The sequence below is a fragment of the Anomalospiza imberbis genome, chromosome 8 (assembly GCF_031753505.1).
Source record: "Anomalospiza imberbis isolate Cuckoo-Finch-1a 21T00152 chromosome 8, ASM3175350v1, whole genome shotgun sequence".
NCBI lineage: Eukaryota > Metazoa > Chordata > Aves > Passeriformes > Viduidae > Anomalospiza > Anomalospiza imberbis.
Genome location: NC_089688.1, coordinates 30,540,689 through 30,563,683, shown reverse-complemented (window position 1 = coordinate 30,563,683; position 22,995 = coordinate 30,540,689). Strand labels below are relative to the sequence as shown.

The following is a 22,995-nucleotide window of genomic DNA, read 5'->3' as shown; positions in this document are numbered from 1 at the left end:
TCAAAGTCATACGGGACCTTCAGTTATCCCCTCCAGAGGCAGCCCAGTAGCATTGTCTGCTGTGGGTCTCTCTTCTTTCTTCACTGAGCTCTGATCCAGCAGGCTGACGTAAGATTTGTGACAGGCTGTATTACCCAAAGGAGGGTAGTGCTGTCTGTAGCAAATATAAGCAAAAATGAGGCCAATGATCCCTCCAACAAAAGCATCTGGAGGAAAAAAGCAACAAAACCAGAAGCAGGTTACAAAGGGAAGGGCAGCCAGGAGTGAAAACTGCAAATAAAAGACATTTGGTTGACGTGAAAGTGTTTAACACAGAAAATGTGAATGTTGAATTTTCCTAAAGAATTTGGAACCAAATACTACCATCACACCAGCCACATAAAATCAGTCCTTGGGGCTTTGTGTAATATTTTGAACACCCAAACTGTAGATGGTTGGCTAAATTTTGGGAGATGAGCACTGGGAATAGAACAGCCTCCACGGGGCATCAAACACTCCTGATGTTCCAGATCACAGCTGACCACTTGTGGGTGGGCAACCCATGGATCTTCACCCATTTGAAAAAGCAGACTGCCAAGAACAATTTCAAGCTGGAGGAATTCTTACCAAAAGCATCTGAAAGGTCAAAGGCTAAGCATAACTGTTAACTGATTTAATACCTTTTGAATTTCCCATACTCTTATCAGAAAATAAAGTAAGATAAGTAAGGCTATTGGATGAGATATTTGGAATATTAAATTTTTCTGTGGAGGATTCCTTCTGTTTCTGGTTCTGCCTCTTACTAAATTACTCACCTTGTGTTTCATTTACAATCAACAAGAGAAAAATTTCCCTGACAATACACACTCTGTGAAAGCCTCAGATTTAACATGAAGAATAAAGAAGTGAGGCAAAAGGCACTGGTTAAAATATAACCTGACAGCACATTTTAACAAGACTGATTCAGCACACATCATCTGTATATGCCTGCGTTTCCAATCTTTCAATTTCAAAAAACCCAAAGTGTAATAAAAATGGTGAATCGTTGAGTTTACTGGCAAAGAAGGGTAAATCAATACCAATTATTTTTGTCTGAAGTCCTTAAATACAGATTAAATACCCTGGTTTGGCACTGTGATTTTTATTAGAATGAAGACCACGCGGTTCAATTTTGAATGCGTAATTGATGGTTTGTAATCATCAGAGGAGTGAGATGCCTTTTATCAGGAATGGCTGGGGAAAGAAAAATTTAATACTGAGGTGGATAAATTTAAGAAATGTGACTGAAAGTCACATTTGAGAAATAGGACTACATGGAATGACCCAGGAGATGCCTTCTAATCCCATGTTTTCTTCCTCCACACAAAAGGACATAATGAATCTATCACAAATTAATATAAAAGGGGTTCAAACAGGAATTTAAAAGGTGATTGTGTGCAGACAGTAACTTATCCTACCCACACTGGAAGCTGACTGATTTCATCAGCCTGGCTCTACCAAACTATAGTGGTATTAAAGGTACTGAGGGCAAGAACTTTCACTGTACAGCATCAATCGACTTGTAAAAAACTTAGTTATTGTGACAAGATTAATTTTCTATAAACCTCTGTTGGGTGCAATTCTCAGATTATCCTACTTTGACTGAATAGTGTTCCAGCTGATTTTTTATTTTGTTTAACACTCAGGTCAAGCCTATGACTATTTAAATTTCTCTTTTTAATCATGGAGAAACGCCAGATTTTCGCCAGTCCTCTTTAAGTTCCCTGGATCTTAAGGCTTGCTGAAAACTTGCCCAGATAATTTCTTTCAAAACATTTACACAAATTATGCAACTCTGGACCTCAGCTTGGGCACCACAGTAAGACAAATTCACTACATGATTTAAGCCAAAGGTTTCTATCTTACTGACCTTGCTTGACTGGGGTTAATAAGCAAAAACATAGGCAGCTATTTTAACTCCTGGTTTTGAAAAAAACAATTCTGTTTTTGTTTGATTTCATAGTAGAAATAACTTTCCTCTTTTTATTTTTTCCTTTTTTTCCCCTTTGTCCATAAAGGAAAAAGAATTATTTCGTTCTCAGTATTTAACTTTACTTTTTTCCATATAAAATTCTCCCTTATTCCATGAGTAAATTAACATTTTCAGAATTATAAGCCAATACAGGGACTTATATATTGGGAATTGATATATTCAGGAATTCAGGATTCACAATGAAATATCCTAATATTCACTAATACCAATACTAAGGCCTTGAATATCACTCTCTCCAGCCAAATTGAAGGGAGCTCATAAAGTTCTCATAATATTAATGCTGTAAGCACACTCAGTGGATTTTTAATAGAGGGCCACTCCACTCCATCTTTCACCTGCTCTGTGCTAAGTCTTGGACTCAAAACTTATGGTTCTTTTTCATTTCCCACAGCATAGTAGAGGCTCCATCACAAAGCCACCATAAATAATTTCCCACAGTTATCTGACTCTGCTGAGCACAAAAACCAAGGCCAGAGGATCTGTGCTGTGCCCAGAGTGAGCCACTCTCTCCCTTGGGAGCAAAGTTCTTTCAGGGGAAAGCAGGGATCACCTGCAGGATAATGTCTGCCAGCACTGCTCTTGGGAACACATGAGTTTGTGCTGCAATAAGGTAGAAAAATCATAAAGAAAGGCTTTATAAAATCAAGCCTGCTGTCCTGGAATCAGTGGCTGGCCTTGTCAAAGCTAGCATTTTGCAAATTCCCATGTGAAAGCAATCCTGTTGGGAGCAATTCGTTAACATAACAATCTGATCCTGGGTAAAAAAAAACTTGCACCTGTATAAACTGTTTTTACACCGTCAGATAGAAAAATGAAAACTGTCTTTCACTACCAGCTTCCCTGCATATAGACACTGAGAGTCTGAGTGACCAATCAATGCAGAATAACAACTTGTTACTAATCAATAAAGGTAATTGGCAAGAATGCTACTGACCAATTAGAGTCCCACACGAGGTCTGTAAAACTGTATAAAAATGACTTATGTGAATAAAGAATGAAGAAAATGGAGTCCCATGTAATTTAGTCCCATAAGTCTGCAGCTCCATCTCCTTAAAATTCAAAGGCAGAATAGGAGCAGCTGTGATGAACCAAGTCCCAGCCCCCGGGTGCAGTTTTCCTCCACCATGTACAGAGCCCACCATCATCACCTGCTCACAGCACACCTTTCAGCCCATCAATCATTCTGGCAAGGGACATTTCACACTGCAAACACGTGTTCCAAACTCAAGGGCAAACCTGTACCCTCCACATTTCTTCCCACTCCTCCTTTTCTCTTTAACAGGGAGCTCAAGCCAAGTGCCAAAAGTTTTCTGTGCCTCCTGCCAGCACCTCATGCTCAGCAGGTTTGTGCTGGAGGCTCTCTCCAGCCCCAGTGTCACTGAGAAAAGGAGAGAAATGGGTCCTGAGACAAGACAAGGCTCTGCTGGGAAGCAGGAGGCTCCTCAGAGAACATGTCAAGGCTAATGGCTGGTGATTAAGCAGCTGCAGGAGCACAGCAGGGTGAAGGAAAGCATGGCTGAGATTGGTTCTGCTGCTGGGTGAGATGAGAAGATGCTCGGGGCGACAGAGCAATGCAGCAATTAATTGAAATTATGTGAGGAACCAACAGAATTCTGTGTCTTTGTACTGGGATTTGGGGCCAGGTTTTGGTAGCAGAGGGAGCTGCAGGGTGGCTTCTGTGAGAATCTGCCAGAAGCTTCTCCATGTGCAACAGAGCCAGCACCAGGCAGGTCCAGGATGGGTCTGTCACTGGCCAAGGCTGAGCACAGCAGGGATGTGGGAGCACCTCTGGGATAACAGATGTAAAAAAAATGGGGAAAAAAATCTGGACAACTGCAATGGCAGCTGGAGAGATGAGTGAGAACATGTGAGAGAAACAGCTCTGCTGACACCCAGGTCAGTGAGGAAGGAGGGGCAGGAGCTGCTCCAGGCACCTTGACAGCAACTGCTGAGTGAACTCTCCCTCAACTTGTCTCGACTCATGAGCTTTCAGTGCATTTTCTCTCACCCCTCCAGCTGAGGAGGAGAGTGACAGACCTGGTGTCCAGCCAGGGCCAACCCACCACAGTGCTGGAAAACAGGAAACAGCATGTCACCAGTATGAAACTGAAATTTCAGATAATTGAAAGGAGCACTCAGGACCTTGAGGGGAGTTCAATTTGCAAGGCCAGCAGTACAGTAGTAGCAATAGCACAGAAAGCCAAGATGACCTACATAACAGCATCAGAAGTACCATGCATGATATTTCTTATAGGAATACAGGGACAAACAGGGAAAAAGTAATTACAGGCTGGCTTTCTTAGCAGAAGAATAAGGAAAAGCAAGGAAGCTACAAAGGTGGCCATAAAGAAAGTCAAGAAATCGCAAAAGAAATAATGGATGCCAGGGTTTTCTGAATTGTCATGAGTGTGTAATTGATAAATAGCACAGCCTTCTCCATCAGTTGCAGAATTTTGAAGGACTCTGAGACAACAGTGACAGCTGCAGTGACCTGATGGGTGCTGCACTCCAGAAGTGCCTGCTGTGAGGGAGGAGAGGATGCTGTGTCAGAGGCCTGAAGGTCAGTGCTAGCTAATCCAACCTTGCTGGGAAACCCCAGCATCTATCCAGGAGCAAGGAAAATCTATAGCACACCATGGTGTTTTTACTCACACCGTGTACTGAAAGCAAAAAATCAAAGAAATACATGGCTAACTAAGACAAAAGAAGAGCAGGACAAAAGGGCATGTTCATGCCTCACCTTGCCAGTGGTGTTTGTAGTCACACATCCGTGACAGGGCGATCATCATGGCACAGTAGAGGGGCAGGATTGCTGCACAGAGCCTCCAGCTCTTCCCTCGGCCGCTCTCCGTGAAGCAGTGCAGCTTTCCAGCCAGGTAGAAGGTGGTGAAGCCAAGGCCTGAAAATGCAACTGATAAAGCAAAGCACATCACTACAGTGAACTGTAATTAGTGCTGGTTTGGTTTGTTGGTTGTTTTTTGTTTTGTTTTGGTTTTTTTTTTGTGTTTTTTTTTTTTTTAAGCAGTCACGATCTTCCAAACTTTAAAAAAATCACATTTTTGGGGAAGTGAATGAGAAAAGACATTCCCCAGCAAGATCCATGACATACATATATTCTCCACAGCAGTGGTTTTACCTATGGAGCAATGCAAGCAACCAGGCAAGGGAACACTCAGAAGCAATTTGATTTTTTTCTAATATATAATACTCAGCTTTCACATAATCTGACATGTCTGCAAACACTGTGTTGCCTCTAGAAATTCACCTATCCCATAGAAATTTAAATTTTTTCTTCCTTCAGCAATTTACCTTTTTCCTCTGGGGGAGACATCACATACTAAATTAAACATTAAAGCAATTTTTTAACTTGAGTCACAAAAGCTTTTTCATGCTTCAACCTTCAGCACATCTTTCCTGATTTTAGACCTATTCTAAAACTTAAGGCTCAAAGCAGAAAAGGACTCAGACAGTTTGCACTGTAATTGAATCACATTTAAATGAGAATTTTAGGTTTCATTACTCAGTTTCTATAGAACATGCACAAGTGGCAGTGACAAGAGAACTATGGCACCAAGTTTCTGCACTGATGATCTTTCCTGTTACAGCTTTTACGCCTTCCAGAGAGACACTGGACAAGGAAAGGACTTGGTTGCATCATTTTATCTTCCAGATGAATAAATAGAATTATCAGAATGAAATGTCTTGCAATGCCAAATGCAATCCTGAAGCAAAAACTTTCCCACTCCAAAAAATATGTTTGTCTTTATAATTCTACTTTTCACCTCGGGTTATTATTTTTTAGGTGAACCGAAATCTGAAGGCAGCATTCCCAGACAGAAGAATCAATTGCTTTGTGGTTTTATTTTCAGGCAACCTACAATGTCCAGCAATTTAGAGGGCTTAAAGGAATATTGCCCAAACTCTAAAGTAGGTGTTCAGTTCACACAGACTCATTTTTAGGATTAATACCATATATCAGGCAATTTTACCAGCAATTGTCAGCATGGTGCAGATTTAGCTAAAAGGACTTTACAGAGAATCTGGTGATATTTTAAAAAGACTATTTCCCCCAAATTTGTGGGGTTCTTTTCAGGGTCTGCCACATTTCCAGAAGGAGATGCTCATGCAAGAACATGGAAGTTCAGCAGGATCTATCCTTAGGTGGTGGATGTGTTTCTCCAAACTAAAAGGCAGAAAGAAGAGAGTCACAAACAATCCTCTAGGGGAATCCACGCCTAATATAAGAGGGAAAATAAATATATAATACTCTAATAATATATTAATATACAACACTAATATTGTGGCTGTAGAGCTAACGTGCAGAGAAGCCTTACACTGCAGAATTTCAGATTGACTTCCCTTACCATGGAGTGTGCAAATCCAGAAAGAGCTGCTTGACCCAGCAGTGCATGCAGAGTCAGCAGCAAAACCCATGGAATTAACAGCAAAATGCTCTGGGATGTGGGGTATCCACTCTAAAAGTAACTGCAGAATTCAAGACAGCTCAGCTGCTGTGCAGCCCATGCAGAACATTATGGAAAGAACATTATGGAAAACATCTCACTCTCCAAGAATCCTGGGCCTAAAGGTGATATTTACACTGAAGAACTGGTCCATCGGTACATTGTATTTGAGCCCTTTTTCCCCCACCAGCTGGAGTCAATACGTCACTGCAGCATGAAGGAAATGCAAATACACACATGTCCTGAAGGGTCACACCCTGCCTACTGTCCTAGCAAAAGTTATTAAGAAGACAGATCCCAAAGATTCAGCAGAGCAATACAAAACCACTTCTAAGCTGCCTTCTTCCAGAAAATAAATCAAACTCTCTTTATATAAAGAAGGGAAAAGCAATATATAATAACAACCAGCCCTTTTTGGAGACGTTAGTGTAAATGAATAGAAGAAAATTAGTCTGATTTAGTCTAAAACAATGTTAACACAAGAAAAAAGTTGATAAAAATTCCAGACACAAATATTTAATTGATTTCAAATGTTATAAGAGGAGAAAGGAATGAGGAATGAGATATTTTTACCAGTTGGTGTAGCTAACTCATATCGAAGTCCTGATGCCACAAGCTGCTGAACTCAGGAAAAACTCATGAGACAAGCCACAGGTCCTGTCATGGCTTGTTAAAATGCTTTAAAATGCATTATCATTATTTGAATAAACAAAAATACATAATACCCAATTGTTCAGTTTGTTCCTATTATATTATTTTTTAAAAAAATAGTTCAGAAGCAATAAGGACAATGACAGCATCTGGAGACACCACAGATCCCATCCTGACAGGGAATTTAGGTGAGCTGAAAAACCTGTCTGCACAGACCAAACCAATTACCAAGCTGAAAGGCATAAGGTGAGAAACTGTAAACAAGAATCTGATCTAAAGCACCCCAAATAAATTATTCATTTAAAAATGTAATTGCTTTTGTGAGTGTTTTCTGAAATTTAAACTACCCCAGGAGGATCTTCAGCCTCTCAAGCTTTAATGGATGCTTTGCTAAGCACACAATAAATGACTTTTTTACATTAAGCAGTTTTTGAACTAAAGAAAACCCCTCAACTTACTTAAGTGACATCAAATTACAAAACAACCACCTGAATGGCCTTCATGAGGATCAGATAAAATGATCCATCCCTTTGTCTGCAATGCTTTATTTCTGCAGTGATTACTGTACATTTCCCAAGTGCAAAAACAGACTATTCATCACTGGAATTGCTTAGCAGCCTACTGAGGAATTCCAGCAGCTAGGGCTACTGCTGAATGTTTTCAGTTTCATGCTGTTCAAAGACTGAAATATTTATCTTTCTTGAAGGGAAAAGTATGATACCAAATGAGTGCATAAATTTTAATGCCGAGATTCAATTCAGAGAGCATTTTATAGAAGTACAATTCCCAAAGAATGTTATGAGCTTATTATCACAATTTTTTTTTTTCCAAGTGGGACAGTCAATCACCTTCCCTTTGGCTTAGCTTTATTAATTTCTTTTCACAGAGTAAGACAGTTCAGCAGAAGCAACATGAAAAGCACATCACAAACTACAAATGTATGCAGGGACTTGGAAAAAAAAAAAGAGATGTTGGAGACAGAGACATGTTAGAACAAAAATAGACTTATATTATCTGAAAAGCAAGAGTATTAGTCATTAGATTGTTTTTGCACCACTGTCACAGTGAATTCTTATGAATTTTTTTTGGGTTTTTTGGTGATATGTTTTTAATGTACTTTTTCAGATACCTCATCTCATCTGAAATTCCTAAGGTGGCCTCAGAATGCATCTCATTGCCATCAAAAAATGATAATTAAGTTTTGATTTACTCAGTTCATGACACCTTTTACAAAAGTCCTGAAAGCAACCTGTTCCACAGCCTACTCATCCATTTCTGTGGGTAGAAACCTTGAAAAAAGAATCCTCCTTCTCTGAGAACATAGTAAAGAGAAGATTAAACCAGCTCAGATCCTGGAATTACTTTTAATAATTTCTCTTTTTAAGCACAGTATGTAGGCACAAGCCTTAGATCGCTGCCTCTTCAGCTTTAATACAAATTATGGCCATGGGGGCATTTATGAGGTATTTAACAACAAATAATCCCTACCAAGAACAATTTTTTCTTTTCCAGGTCAACACTGGGAGATATCAAATTCCAGCCAATGGATCAGGGTAACTTCTTGCTTTCCTGTTTTTCTGTAATTACATCATCAGTAGTATCCTGGATAAGGACCACATCCTGCTCAACCTCTTGTCATGCATCACTCATTCAGGGATGTGCACTTCATTAAAAACTTATTTGAAGGAAATTGGCCCAAGCATACAGATTAGCATGTAAAATACAGTTAGAAGACAGGCTGAAGAGTTTCTCCATGGATAGAAATTTTTTACAGTGGAGGATCAGAATGCTTCTGTCAAACTCATGGTCAGCAGTGTCAAGGAGTTTACTGGAATATACCAGTTTTAGTACTGCAAATAATCCCCTTAAATGCTTCAAAAAGGAACTATGGAAACCCCAGGACTATGCCCAGCCTGAGCAGGAAGGGTTATATAGAAAAACACTGCTTCTCTTTTCATGGTGTGACACACAGCAGGAATAGGGAAATGTTATTTATTCCTGCAACCCTGCAAAGTAATGCAGCCTGATCTATCCCCTATCTGCAAGAGGAACTTTTTATTGGGGTTTTATGGAGAGAAGTAGAGTCTGGACAGGGGGAAGGCAAATGAGTTTGAGCCTTTTTCACCCCCACTTTCAAAGTGAACCAGGACACCAAGGAAGAAGTGGCTGCACAGCAGCACTGTACTGTCACTGAATTCACTGGGCTTCAAATTTGCCAAAAACTCTCTTGAGAGAGACTTTTAAATAACTCTCTTGGAAAAATCAGGAACTGGAAAATTGGGCATCTTCATTCCCAATTCAGTCTATAATGAAGTTTGTTAGCTGAAGAGAGCAAAACTAAAGTTGCTCTCTGTTATGGAGTACACAGTAGATTTGGGATTAATACCTTTAAACATACAAAGAAAAGGGAGAAAATACAAATTTTCAAAGTGCTAAATAACTGAATTGTTCAGCATGGAGAAGAGAAGGCTCTAGGGCAACCTGGTCTAGTGGGAGGTGTCCCTGTCCATGGCAGGGGGTGGAACTGGATGACCTTGAAGGTCCCTTCCAACCCAAACCCCACAGTGACCCTACATCCTTTGTGTAAAACAAATTCGTAGAGCATGTTGGCCAGGGAGGATAAATCCCAGTGAGGAACCACTGTTCTACACCTCCAGGATTCCTGTATTAAAAACCCACCTTCTTTTTTCAATTCAGAAACAAAGGAAAATCTTTTTGAGGTATACACGTAATCTGAACCTCAAACAGGCTCGAAAGAGTTGATTTATTATTAAGGCAGGAAAAATTAACATTAAGGAGTTCATTTCACAAGCCCCTCATGAATTCCAACAGCCCTTGTTGTTGAGTATTCACAGGTAATTATGTCAGAGAAGAGGTAAAAGCATTAAACATAACCATTCCTGAGTATACTTAGAGAGCGAATTAAGAAGCCAATAAAACTCACAGGGCCTTTTTTATTTTTTTTTGCTTGTGTATCTGAGAAATCTGTTTCATATTTCCCTGGATTCTTTTATAAAAGGATGAAATATTTCAGTGGGACAGTGCCATACAGCTGTTAATTAAGAGATTTATCTTGAAAATAGGGGAGTAGCAGCAATTACTGTCAAAAACCTGTGGCTTGTAGCTCATTTGTTACTTAAAATGTTCATTTTCAAGTGAAGGAAATATGATAATCCTCCATGAAATTGCTAGCTAAAGATAATTAACAGTTCAAATTTAGATACCCAACTATAATTACAAGTACTGAGGTAATATTTTATAAAAATTATCACAGGATAGAAAACATTTATATGGAAATTCAATAATTTCTCCATTCTGAAGCACATAAATCACTTTAATTTTTCAAACAAACGGATGTCTTTTAATATGTAAAAATATTTTCGTACTTACAAGTGACTAATTTTAATTATTTAGTAGAAAAGGGGAGGAGGAGCCATCTGCCCTTTCATTCTAATGCCATCATATTTCCCAGACACCTTTTTTCTTTGTAGTGACACAGCAAGAAACAGCACAATTGCTGTGCTAATTTAATTAGTGCTTCATCAGGCAAGTCTAGAGCATAAATTATATAATCAGCTTTAATGTCTCTGATGATATACGGTGACAAACACTGAGTAGGGCAGTCAGTTGTGAAGAGATAGAGACAATAATATATCACCAACCAGGCAGTCGCCAGCAAAGTGCTGGGATGTTCTGAGAGTTGTTGTAGAGCCTTCACCTGGCTAAGAAGAGAATCCACACCCAGGCTGCTGTCACAGAATTCATAACTGGTTCAGAGAAGTAAAAAAAAAAAAAAGAGATTTCTCTCTTCTTCTCCCAAAACTGAGGGGGGCTAGATAGAAATCTAATTTAGGAGTAATCCTGGGAATGCTTTCAGCCCAAATAAGCAGAGTCCAGCTGGGGGGAATGGGACATGTCCAGGTCAGTGCAGCACTGCTCTGTGAGCCAGTTTTCAGCACTACAACTGTTTGAGGTAAATCCTCATTTCCAAGGAAAGGCCAGATCCATGGATATTCACATCCAAATTACTCTCCTGCTCCTTGTATTTAACTCCCACCCATCACCTGCCCTGCTGCAAGAGGCATTCTCTGCATATAGTGATATTTTTATTGAGATTCCAGCCTCCTTGCCATACTAAACAATTCCAGAAACTGATATCATAGACTATTGTTTGGCAGCATAAATATATTTTAAACATTGCCTATTGACTTTTTTGATATTTACATCAACTAATACTTCAGTTGTTTAGACAGGATCTTCCTGTGCTCATCCACACAAACTTACTGATTTGAAGCAAGTAATGAAGGCAGACAGAGCAGGGAAGATGGAAAAGAGAACAGAATATTTCAGCTGGAAGGGACCAACAAGTATCATCTATTCCTATTGCCTGACCACTGCAGGGCTGAAAAACCTAAAAAAAATTTTTCTATTAATTAATTTTTTAATTTTTATAATTGTTTTTAATTAATCCATTTTAGTTAATTATTTAAATATTATTTTTTAATTTAAAAAATACCAAAAGCTAAAGCAAATTATTAAGAGCAGTGTCCAAATGCCTCTTAAAAAGTGACAGGCTTGGGAAACACTGTCCAGCTCTCTGAGAAGCCTCTTCCAGTGTTGGACCTGGTAAAGAGATTATTCTGATATTGAGTCTGAACCTCCCCTGGCACAGCTTTGAATCATTCCCACATGGATCCCAGGGTGAAGAGATCAGCAAAGACAGGTTAATAAAATGAAGAATAAAATAGCTTACCATATAGTGGAGAACTTGCAGGACTGAGCAAGTGATGTTTTAAATATTTAGTGATATTTAAATATTTTAAAATAAGCCTTAATATGACTCAGCAGTCATACTAAATCATATTTAGTCCCAAGTGTCTGTGGAAATGCTATGATAGCCTAAACATCGGGTCAATCATTCTGATTTCTAATTTCTCATTAATTCCCTCAGTAAAATCATCCAGAGATTTCTTCCTTCCCCCCACCTTCCCTGTGAGTGATTTTTTTAAAATACTTCCTACGCTATTCCATCCACAAATCCAACTTGCACAAATCCAACATGATTAGAAACCCTCAACATAATAATTCTCCAAAAGTTCCCAGTTGCTTATATAAAATCTAAGAACCAGACTGACAGACTTCCAAGCCCATTGTCTTAATTCAGGTTGAAATAAAGGAAAAACTGAAAGTCTCAACAAAAAAAAAAAAAAAAACCACCAGTCAAATCAGTAGCTTTCAACAAAGCAGTATTAGTTTTAAAAATATTTTGCATAAATAATTGTCGTGTAGGTGTTGTTTGAGAAAACACTGATGTCATCATTTGCTCAGTCTTCTGCAGAAGGAAGGGGAAATAAATTACCTGCAATAACTCCTGTTTTCTGTGTGGAACTGACAGCATTAGCAAAATCCAAATGAGGCTTTTGCAGGTGCATAAATTTCTTTCTGGCATAAATAGTATACTTGATTTCCTGCATCACCTCATAGCTTTTATCTCAAGAGCCTTTTAATATCCCCTTGCTTTCAAGAGACCTAAATTAATGTTTTCAGAAAATGTTATGACTGAGATTTCTGCCGTTTGATAAATCAGTCAGCCACCTTTAAAGGAAGCTGCCTGGCATTTTATCATTCAATTTCAAGGGTTTTACTTTTTATTTTTCTTTTGCTTATAGCAGAATTGTAGTTGGTACTCCTGATTTTAATGAATTTATTCTGGATTCAGAGTTATTTGCATTACAAGAACATCCTCTTGTGTGAGTCAGGTCTATCCTTTTTGCTGCTCAAAGGGGATTTGAGTGTGCAAGGAGGATTTGGAGACTGATCACAATTAATTCTTTTAGGGTGGAAAAGACTCACCCCAACTTACAAAGGTGAGTGCTCAATAGGGAGTTTTAAAGTCCTCATGGACACAGAATATTTGGTTTACTTGCAAGTAGCTCTAATACAGGTAGAACACTCTCGTGCATATTCTGATTTATGTGCTGCAATGGCAGTTTCAAGGAATCTCAATATTTGCCAGCACTGTTGTGAGATTTCTTCCTTAAAGATGGTCAGAAAGTGATGTGCCAGCCTCCCCTGAGTTCACAGCCTTCCAGTTCCAAATCAAACCTGTGCTTTCTGACCCATTTCACTCCAGAGAAGAGCTGTCACCACAGTTCACAGGTGGAAATTGATCTTTAGGTCTCTGGTGTGCCTCAGAGGCCTTTGAACAGAAAAGGTCAGGCAGAAGAACAATGGTCTTTATTTTAGATACAGCTGGAATCTACAGCAGCAAACCAAGTCTTCTGCAGCCTGTGAAACCAATACCTTAACCTTAGCTTACAAATTTTGCCTAAAAAGCTAAAGTTAGGCAAAAAAGAAAGGAAGAATTAGACTGAAAAGTAATTAAGCTCCTTTCCTGCACAGATGAAAGCAAACTGAACGGATAAAATAACCAAGAAACAGCAATATAATAACCAATAACCAGCAGCAGCTGCTGGGAAAACTTTACTGGAGCTAGGATCAGAGATTTACTTACACTTGCAGCTCATTTTTTTTTAACTTCAGCTTTTTACATATTTCCATTTTGTCTGTAAGTGTAAACTATAGCTTGAAAGGCAAAGAAAATAACTTTCTTCTTCACTTCTAAAGGGCCATTACTTTCTCAAATATATCGAGACACCTTCATTCATCAAGGAGGTAATTAAAAAACATATGGCAACACAAGTCACTGCTATTGTCCCCACAGCCTCTGATTGCATTCTTCATTTCAGATTTCTGATTGAATTCTCTGATTTCTTCAGCAATATTCAACAGTAATCTCTAAAAACCTCTTTCAGTAATACAATAAGAAAAAAGAAAAACAAAAACACCCACACAAGAAATGAAATCTCTCACACAGCTCTGTGTTAACATTCCTTCTGTAAATATAAAATTGAGATGCTACCACAAAATCATTTCTTCAAAACTCTATTTTTTCCTTGCAGAAAGGAATCTCTAGACTCAATAAAGATTTTTATTTTAAAAAATGACACAATTTAGCCAAAAGTCAACTTTTCAAACTAATTTAAGTAACTAAAAATTTGCAGCTACAAATTAAAAATCACATGAGTGCTTTATTTATTTTGCAGCTGATACAACAATTTTATACAAGATATGTTAATTTATAATTGATTTTATTCCTGTAAATCCATCCAATCCAATGTGAAATTGTAAGTTCAATTATCTCTGCAGCCACTATGTTATAATGATTAATTTTTTCCAAGTTCGGATTCCAATCAGTTGATGGGATCTTTCTCTCAGGGATGAATTTCCAGCAGGAATCTCCTAAAGTCCAACCCAGGGAAATACAAATTCCTGGACTGGGGGAAGAACATCCCAGCTTTGCTGGGTGGTTGCCAGCACAAGGTGAAGAGACAACTGGCACCGACTGATGCACAGGAAATTGCATTTAAATATAACAAATAACATTTTCACTGAGTGGTCAGGCACTGGACCAGCTTCCCTGTGAGATAAGTTGTGGAATCTTCACATTAAATCAGAACTCAACTGGAAATCATCTTCTGGAATCTTCTCACCCTGACCCTGCTTTGTTGTGGCTGGAACTGCACAATTTCCAGAGGCACCTCTCAAAGTTCTGTGAATCCAACTATAAGTTGAGGTAAACCAGACTATAAAGTGATTATTCCTTTTTTTTTCACAGAAGACACATCAGTTTCAGGATGTCTGTGTGGGTATTGGTGGCCACCATGGGCTCAATCTCCCCTGTCCACCAACACTCAGCAGTACAAGCCCCAAGGATGCTTAATTAACCTCTCACCAAGCCACTATTTTTGCTTCAGTAGAAAGGTACCAAAACCAGTTTAATGCACTTTCCTCTAATCTAATTCCTTGGCTGAAAAACACAGCTTCAATAGTTCTGGCCAATTCAGAAATAACACATTTAAAAATAGTCACTAAATAAAGCTGAAGCCAAAACTGGCAACTGCAATTTGCGTGCAAATGTTTTGAGCGGAGTAAGAGCCTAAAGGGAGTTATATCATGAAGAATTAATCACTTCCTCTAAGAAAGCAAACAGGGTCAAGAATCTGGCATTAAATTCACAGAGGATTTTTGGTGTTTCTAAATATATTGTGTTGTGTTACTATTATTTACCCATATTTGCTTGTACAAGGACTCCATTACTACAATCACAGCAGCATGTGGGACATCTCCCTGTCTAGGATTTAATTTTTTCTTCTAAGCTAAACAACCCATTTTACTGAACAATATTTGAAGCAAGCCTGTGATGCTGATTTGCTACTTACTGTTCTGTTAAGCCACATACAAACATAAACATTTCAGATGTAACCATGAAGTTGTCCCAGTTTTGGCAATAAGTAATGACTTATTTATTATCTATTTTAACATAAACACATACTATTTTTGCAGCACTTTTGTTTGCTGTTGGTGGCCTGTCCTCGTTTATACAGGTGAAATCTGGGTCAAAGATTCAGTTAGAATGCAATGGATCAGGTCTTTATTCCTTCGATTTAGAGCTCTGTATCCAAAACTTGGTATCGCCAACTTGATGATCTAGATTCGTATTTTAAGCCAAAATTCATTTCAGACAGTAACTGGAAAAAGACACGGGCAAAACCTAACTCATGAAATTTGGCAGAACCAGTTTATCTTTGTGCCATTACCAGGATATAAAGTGAAAAGAGAATTTGCCCCTTTATTTCCCCCCTCCTTCCAGTCACCTGACTGGTGATGTGGGAACATCACAAGATATTTACTGCTCATCTGCTCATATTCTTCTGCTCTCCTCTGAGAGCTCTTTAGAGGTCCCAGAGCATTGCAACAGTTTTAAGCTGCAGCTCATGAACCCTACACGCTTTCAGAAAAAATGTGAGCTCTCATATGGAAAACACCCTCAGTATTCCTGTCACCTTAATTAAACATGTTCTTGACATATGGTCAGGCAGAATCAGCCTTCCTCTTACATGAAAAAACCCTGGTGGCTTCCAGGCTGAACATGTTCCCTGAAAAAAAATTCAGATATATTCTCCAAACAAAGATATTTACCCAATTACAGCAATTCTAACCAATTATAGCTAACTGCAATTTAAGACATGATCTAGAAAGCTGGCATTCTCTCTCAGGACCTCATGGTAATAATACAAATTCCAACTTCTGTCACCAAAATAGACTCAGACCTCCCTGTCCACACAAATACCAGACAATGAAATGCTCACTTCTCACAGCCTGTGTAAAGAGTGGCACATTGTGAAATGTATAAAGCTATTCAAAGTCACAAAGAACTGTTAATTAAATGAACCCTACTGATTTCCGTTTTTAATTACTGCATATCTAGCCTACCTGGAATTGCTCCACTGGATACAAACCTGGATTTACAAGCATTTATTTCCCATGCACATTGATTTTTAGATAAGGAACACTCCAGGACTCGTAAGTTCCTATTTTGTTTGTGGAGAGATTTTGTCAGCCTGGCACAAATGTCAAAATGACATCAGACATTAGATGAAAAAGAAGAAATCAATTACAAAAAGCTGTCTATCCATCCCATTAGTACAATGTATGCCTGCAAATTCAGTCATCTTTTCAGGTCCCAGTTGTGCATATGGCTTGTCCAATTAAATGTTCTGTGTTCATTCACCTTAATTTTCCTCCTGCATGTGTTGCATTCAGTTAAATGCTCTTTATCCATACATCACATTTTTCATCAGCTGGTATGCTGGGTAATCATTACCAATAAAAGGTTTTCTGCTGATTTCTGCACAATTTGTTCTGTTTGTTTCATTGAATACACTCAATCATTCTGTCTGTATGTCCATGCATTTGGGTGTTCATTTTCTTGTCTGTAGCTTGCTGCTGCTGCTTCCATCTTGTTGCAAGGAGGGAAAAATACACCTGGAGAGGTGGAGATGCCATGAGGCCTCTCCAGGGCAGGCTGCCCAAAGGTTGTCTGCAAAAAAACTCTTTGGGAGGCACACAGGCAAGAAAACATGCTGCACTCATGATCTTTGAACATCACTGTTCTGATGAAGTATGGGCATAGAGAGGCTGCATGGTTCCATCACAGGTGCTAGCTTTAAATTTGCATAAAATTGCCAATGGTTTATAAAAACATGGAAATGCTAAATATGGAATAAACAAATGTATATTTTGGAGTTATTTTGGGTGTCAGAATAGCAACATTTATGCCACTCAGGAACACCTCTGAGCTACTGGACACAGGCAGGAGTCTGGGTTCCTACAGCCAAAGGTCCATCCCCTCTCACAAGACTGGCAGTACACTGGAAGAGAAGCAAAATGGGCTCCAAACAATCCAAAAGATCCAGAGATTTCTTTGATCCAGTGGAACGTGCAAGTCACATTTGGCTTTATGAAACAGTCTGTGCTCCACACATTTTTATTCTTTCATGACAGGCACTCCTTGGCCCAGGGAGGTGAAGCCAAGGAAATCATCTGTGCTCCAAGAAAGAAGAACTCTCCTTCAGGTCACAAGTTGGCTCTGAGAGTGGTAACAGGTTGTTCACAACATTTTTATGGAGTAAGCAAGGTCAGACCAGGCCATCTGGGAGTGCCAGTGCTGTCACTCTTGACACACATCCCTGCATTTTACACTCTTACAGCTCCCCATTTACAGCACCACGGATTTTCTTGTTAAAGGCCTCGTCTTGCATGGATGAAGTTTTAGATTCTGGTATAACAAAGCTTGTGATTGACAGCCTACCCTAGAAATGCCTTAAGAAAAACTGTTTTAAAGATCAGAATGGCTCTTGACTGAAGCTTCTAACCCCTCTTTATGAGCTGCCTGGCAGCTTTTACTTGTGATTTATTTTCCCCACGGGTTCAAGTGAAGTAGGAAATACCAAACTGTAGTGGGCTACTTGTAACCATCATACCAAGAGAGGTACTATGGTTTATGTCAATTCTCATGCTCACCACTTATATTTCTGCAGTCATGAAGTAGAAAAATAATCCCCCAAACACTAACAGATACAACAAAAAAAAAACCAAAAAACCAAACACACAACCCTTTTAGGTGCTGTTTCATTAATTTCACAACACACAGTGAAGGATGACAGGAATCTGAAGAGTGGAACTCCTTCACTTTACCTCGTAACAATCTTGTGCTGAAGGAAGGGAGAAAGGTGCCAAGGAAAAATTTTGGACTGGGATTATGGAAGGAAAGTTCATAAATACTCACACCTTAAGAAGACAGGAAGGACAGATTTTTTAAATGAGCTAAGAAAATGGAAAACTATAGCACAATTTACAAACATGAATTATTATATCCCAAACATCCTCATTGCTTCATAGGCATAGGAAAGCAGTATAATGGTGTGCTTCCCATAATACTTTTTTGGTTTCCACTCTTTATACTACTGGGAATGAAGTAATAACAAGAAACTAAATTCATGATCACAACTATAAACTGTTCTTGATACAACTGACGATTTTGGTTATCGAAATAATTTTGCTGCAGAGAAGCATTGTATGATTGTCAAATTAAATGCTTTCCTTCTCCATTATGAGAATAAAATATGTATGGATTTTTAAGACTTGTCAGAGACTTAGATATTATAACATCAGGCTTCAAACAGCTAAGTGGTTCAAGCAGCTGCAGAATTGCCTCACTGTAACATACACTTACCAAGTGATAAAAATTACTGAATATATAATATCTCTTCATTCCTATCACATTTTAATAAAAGGCTTTGTGGTGGGAAATACAGTCAACTCAGCCACACTAATCTTATGTCAGAGATGGAGAAAGTTGCTCTCATAATTTGGATCTAAATACCCTGGGACATCATTCTGCTCCAATAAATTAGGTGTGAGCTGTGGCACCGTAACTCAGAGCTTATACAAGCAGTGCCAGGTAAGAGGAAAACCCCAGGACTCCTGCTGTGGCTGCCCCACTGGCTTGGAACTAAAGCTTATAACACACCTACAAACATCTACTTCTCATTTATTTCTGTGACTCAAACAAGAAAGAAGGAGCAAAATCAGGTCACAATTTCATTCATTTCATCACCCAACTTGTTTGCAATATGTACTGCTGTACAATTAGGCAATTTGAAATTACCACTTTCAAAACAATTCCACAGATACAACTTACTGCTTCTCAATTGGCAGTTCTTGGAACAGCTGAAAGCAACAAACATTACTGGCCAAAAAATCCCAAAGAAGCTTACAGTAATCAAGTTATTTTTCAGATGAAAAGAAGTTTTATCAGACATGTGATAAAACACACTAGATATCAGCTTCTCAAGACAGAGAAAGGAAACTTTACAAATATCTAAGTTAGTAAAACTAATTAAATCAGGTAGATGAATTCTCAAAAAGCCAACTAAACATCTGTCAGGACACAGCACAAACTTGGGGCATGTGATCAAACCATGAGACCTAGATTGAGGACCTCAAAGCCAAAAGAAGAGTTACTCTACTGTCCTACTTCATACTCCACTGGAATATAACAAAATAAATGTTTACTGTACTGACAAAGGTCTGCACCGGGGAACAGATGCCCCTCAGAATCACAGTGTTCTGGAACCTTGAACGTGCTTCACTCTGCTGACAGTCCTGCTGTGACTCTGAATCGTCTCAGGTGGTTCCCAAGATGAGGAAGGGTCACAGGCTCACAATTTCCAGGAGGAAATTTCTGACTTTCTGAAAGTCAGAAATTAGACTCCTCCAGCAAAAATCAGGTTCACAATCCAGAAGAAGAAGAGCAACCCCAAACCACAGAAAGTACAGCTTTTTTACAGAAGAGGCACTGTGTTTAAGTGGACTTACAGGAAGAGTGGATGCTTGGAAAACTTTTTCTGCCTTCAGAGACCAGGTCTGGATCACCTGTGCAGTGCATTTCAGAGTTCATTACTCCATCTGGAAAGCAGCGGTAAAAGAAATCGGGACGCGGTCTACAAAAAACACCATGGATATTAAAAATACAACAGCTGTAGTAACAAATAAACCTCACAGTGATTATTACATTTACTGCTTATCACACACATGCAGGCTACTCTTGCCTAGAGTGATCAGTTTTGCACAGAGCAAAGCATAATGACTCCCAAATTTTCACAGATCTTGCCAAAACACCCAGCTCAGAACATCCAAAAAACAGCCACCAAAATCTAAACCAGCCTTGATGCTGACTGTCTCAGTGCTTTGAGCAAACCTCTGAGTTTCTCCTGAACCTGCTGTGAGCTGCGCCTGTAGGTTTGACTGGTGTCATATTGATCCTGAGCTAGCAAACCACATGGAGAAGAAAAGTGAATGATCACAGATTCAGAGACAAGCTGACAGCAAAATACTTGGCTTGAAGTGTGGGAAAAATGAGATTATTCCTGTCTATAGAAGTGGGTGTATTCTTAATTATTTTAAAAGCACCCATCAAATAAAAGTGCCAAGTGCCATTACTGTCAGGGCACCAGCTCTGCAGCAGAGAAAACCAAACTCAGATATTTTCATCAGAAACCAAACACAAATATTGCTTCCTCAGCGCTGCAAAACATCCCAGCAACAAAAGCAGCAGTGGACTCTGTCAAACAGTGTATGAATTCAAGTCAAATGTGTGTTTTTCAGATGAAACTATTTATAATTTTGATAAAGAGACAAAAAATACCTAAAACATATTTTTCTGAGCCCTTCATTCGAAATAATGCTTCCTTAAAGAAATGTTCTACCTAGGAATCCTTTTTTTTTTTTTTTTTTTTGGTTTGCTGTGCATGTTTGTGTCACCTGGGCACAGAATATGCTTCTCACAAAATGCAGGCCCTGGGTTACACAGAGACTGAACTGATTGCTATTTAATCAGACAAGGGGCACTGGCACTGGAGCTCCCACCTGCTGTGACTCTCCCCTCCCGTGCTGCCAATTTAATGAACTGATTTCAGCTCCCACCACTCCCTCCCAAGCCCTGGCTTGTCTGGGTCTGCCAGCGAGTCAAACAAGCAGCAGAACACAGGGCAGGGATTCCTGCCACAGCAGGGTGTTCCCTAATGGAGTTGTACAACACCTGCACCAGCCCAAGGACAGCTCCACAGGGGCCCCTCTGATTCCAGGTGCTCTGCAGCAGCAGCTCTCTATTTATTGGGATTTCTTGTAGCTGTCAATCTGTCTCCATTCCTCTCAAGTTAAACCCATCATTTAGAACATGACAGGACTTACCTTCCCACTATTAATTTAATAGTATTTGTGCAGACACCATTCAGGGCTAGAGCCAAGGAAACAGCTACAAAACACAACGAACAGAGAGAACAATAATAACCTAAGCACCAAGCAATAAATAGCAGCATTACAGCATTTGATTTACAGACTTAAACCATTACTGGACTGAAAACTGAATGATCTTTTTTTTCAGCCTACTGTTTTTCTTGTTAGCCAGATTAAGGACAGACCTCAGAGCATTGTAATAATCATGACTTACTTTGTTCTTATTTCCCTACACAAAGCCAGTTTTCCTACCATGCCATTTGCACAGGCAATAGTCAATAAATGGGAAAAAATTAGAGAATGAAGTACTGTGGGTTTGCAGTTTTTTGAGTTTTGTAATTTACCAGATTGAACCCTCGTGCTCTTTTTGTCAAGCAGAATTCCTGTATAGACCAATACACAAGATATATAGATATATATATATACACACACACACACGTGTGTGTGTGTGTGTGATGCAATTAAACACTTCACTTTCAGGCTAAAGAATTGCCTTTTGGCCAAAACTACAATTAGATGACTTTATTTCTCTTGCAAAAGGATTTGGATGTTTTGATTAAATATTTCAGTGTCTTCCCATTACGTTTGCTTCCATGATAAACAAATTTTTCTAATAAAATTGGAGAACAAGAAGGAACTGTCATGCTAAGTAAGACTTAATCATCTCTTCCATTTGTGCTTGCATGCCAAGTCCCCAGATTTTCCTCATCTCAAGCCTGTGGAGATCTTTGCTTTGATTTCACTGGCACTTGGATCCTGCACATACACACATTGTAGATTAAAACTGATTTAATTTTGCAGTCCACACCATAGCTCCCTGTTGCAAACCAGGAGCCAATGAATTTTATTTCCCAACAGAAAAAAAATTATCAGGCAAATGTCTGATTTCCAGGAGAACATTTACAGTAATATAGCTTTGATTATGACAGCCACTGAGCTATTTTCTCCTTGGGCTGCTGCCCCAGATGCTGCATTTCAGCAGCACCCATCCTGTCTCCATAAAACCTTTGCCTGAGGATATTACAGATCATAAAAATGTGTTATAGTGTTATGTGTTATATTTTTTTAAGTTAAAAAAAAAAAAAGTGGGACCTTCATCAAAGCAATAATAAGGGTTTTCTCAGAATATAACAATAGCTGCCAGCAAAAATGAAAGAGCAAGTCAATCCTAGGGACACCCATACTGTTAAAAAAACTCTCTTCTTTCAACACCTGTGTCCATAGTGACCACTCAATTCTATGCTCTGTTTTCCCCCTCCATTGTTTTGTTTCAGTTTCTTATGGAAGTTGCATGGGGAAATTTTCCATAAAGTCAAATGCAGATGACCAGCAATGCCCCAGCACTACACTCCCCTTCTTAAAAAAGAAGGCTGAAGACAGGCTGTAAAATTCAGTCTTTTTGTTGAGTTTTGTCTTGATTGTTCCTTGTACGCCTGACAGAGCTGTGCCTTCACTGTTGCACAGTCCTTACCCTGGCAAGCCAAGCATCAAGTGACAGTGTGAATGTAGTATGGTAAAAAAAAAAATTCTATTTGCTCTGCTGTTGTTTCCTTTAAGAAAGATTCGTATTGCCCATCTAAAGTCATATAATCCAGTCAGTGAGTGATTTAGGCACTCCCAGGGGAAGGCTTAAGGACACCTAAATTAACTCTTCCTTACTCCAGGTGC

The 22,995-nt window shown here is 39.0% G+C and overlaps 1 protein-coding gene across 1 annotated transcript in view; it reads right to left on the bottom strand.

Annotated features, from left to right (window-relative positions):
• PLPP4 (phospholipid phosphatase 4) overlaps nucleotides 1-22,995 on the bottom strand; it is a 48,647-nt gene that overhangs the window by 2,764 nt on the left and 22,888 nt on the right. Inside the window, exons 4-7 of the mRNA XM_068198208.1 lie at nucleotides 21,283-21,346; nucleotides 19,909-20,033; nucleotides 4,752-4,922; nucleotides 18-206 (exon numbers count right to left, since the gene is read on the bottom strand). Of these exons, the coding sequence (XP_068054309.1) occupies nucleotides 18-206; nucleotides 4,752-4,922; nucleotides 19,909-20,033; nucleotides 21,283-21,346 (549 nt within the window). The remainder of the gene's footprint in view (nucleotides 1-17; nucleotides 207-4,751; nucleotides 4,923-19,908; nucleotides 20,034-21,282; nucleotides 21,347-22,995) is intronic.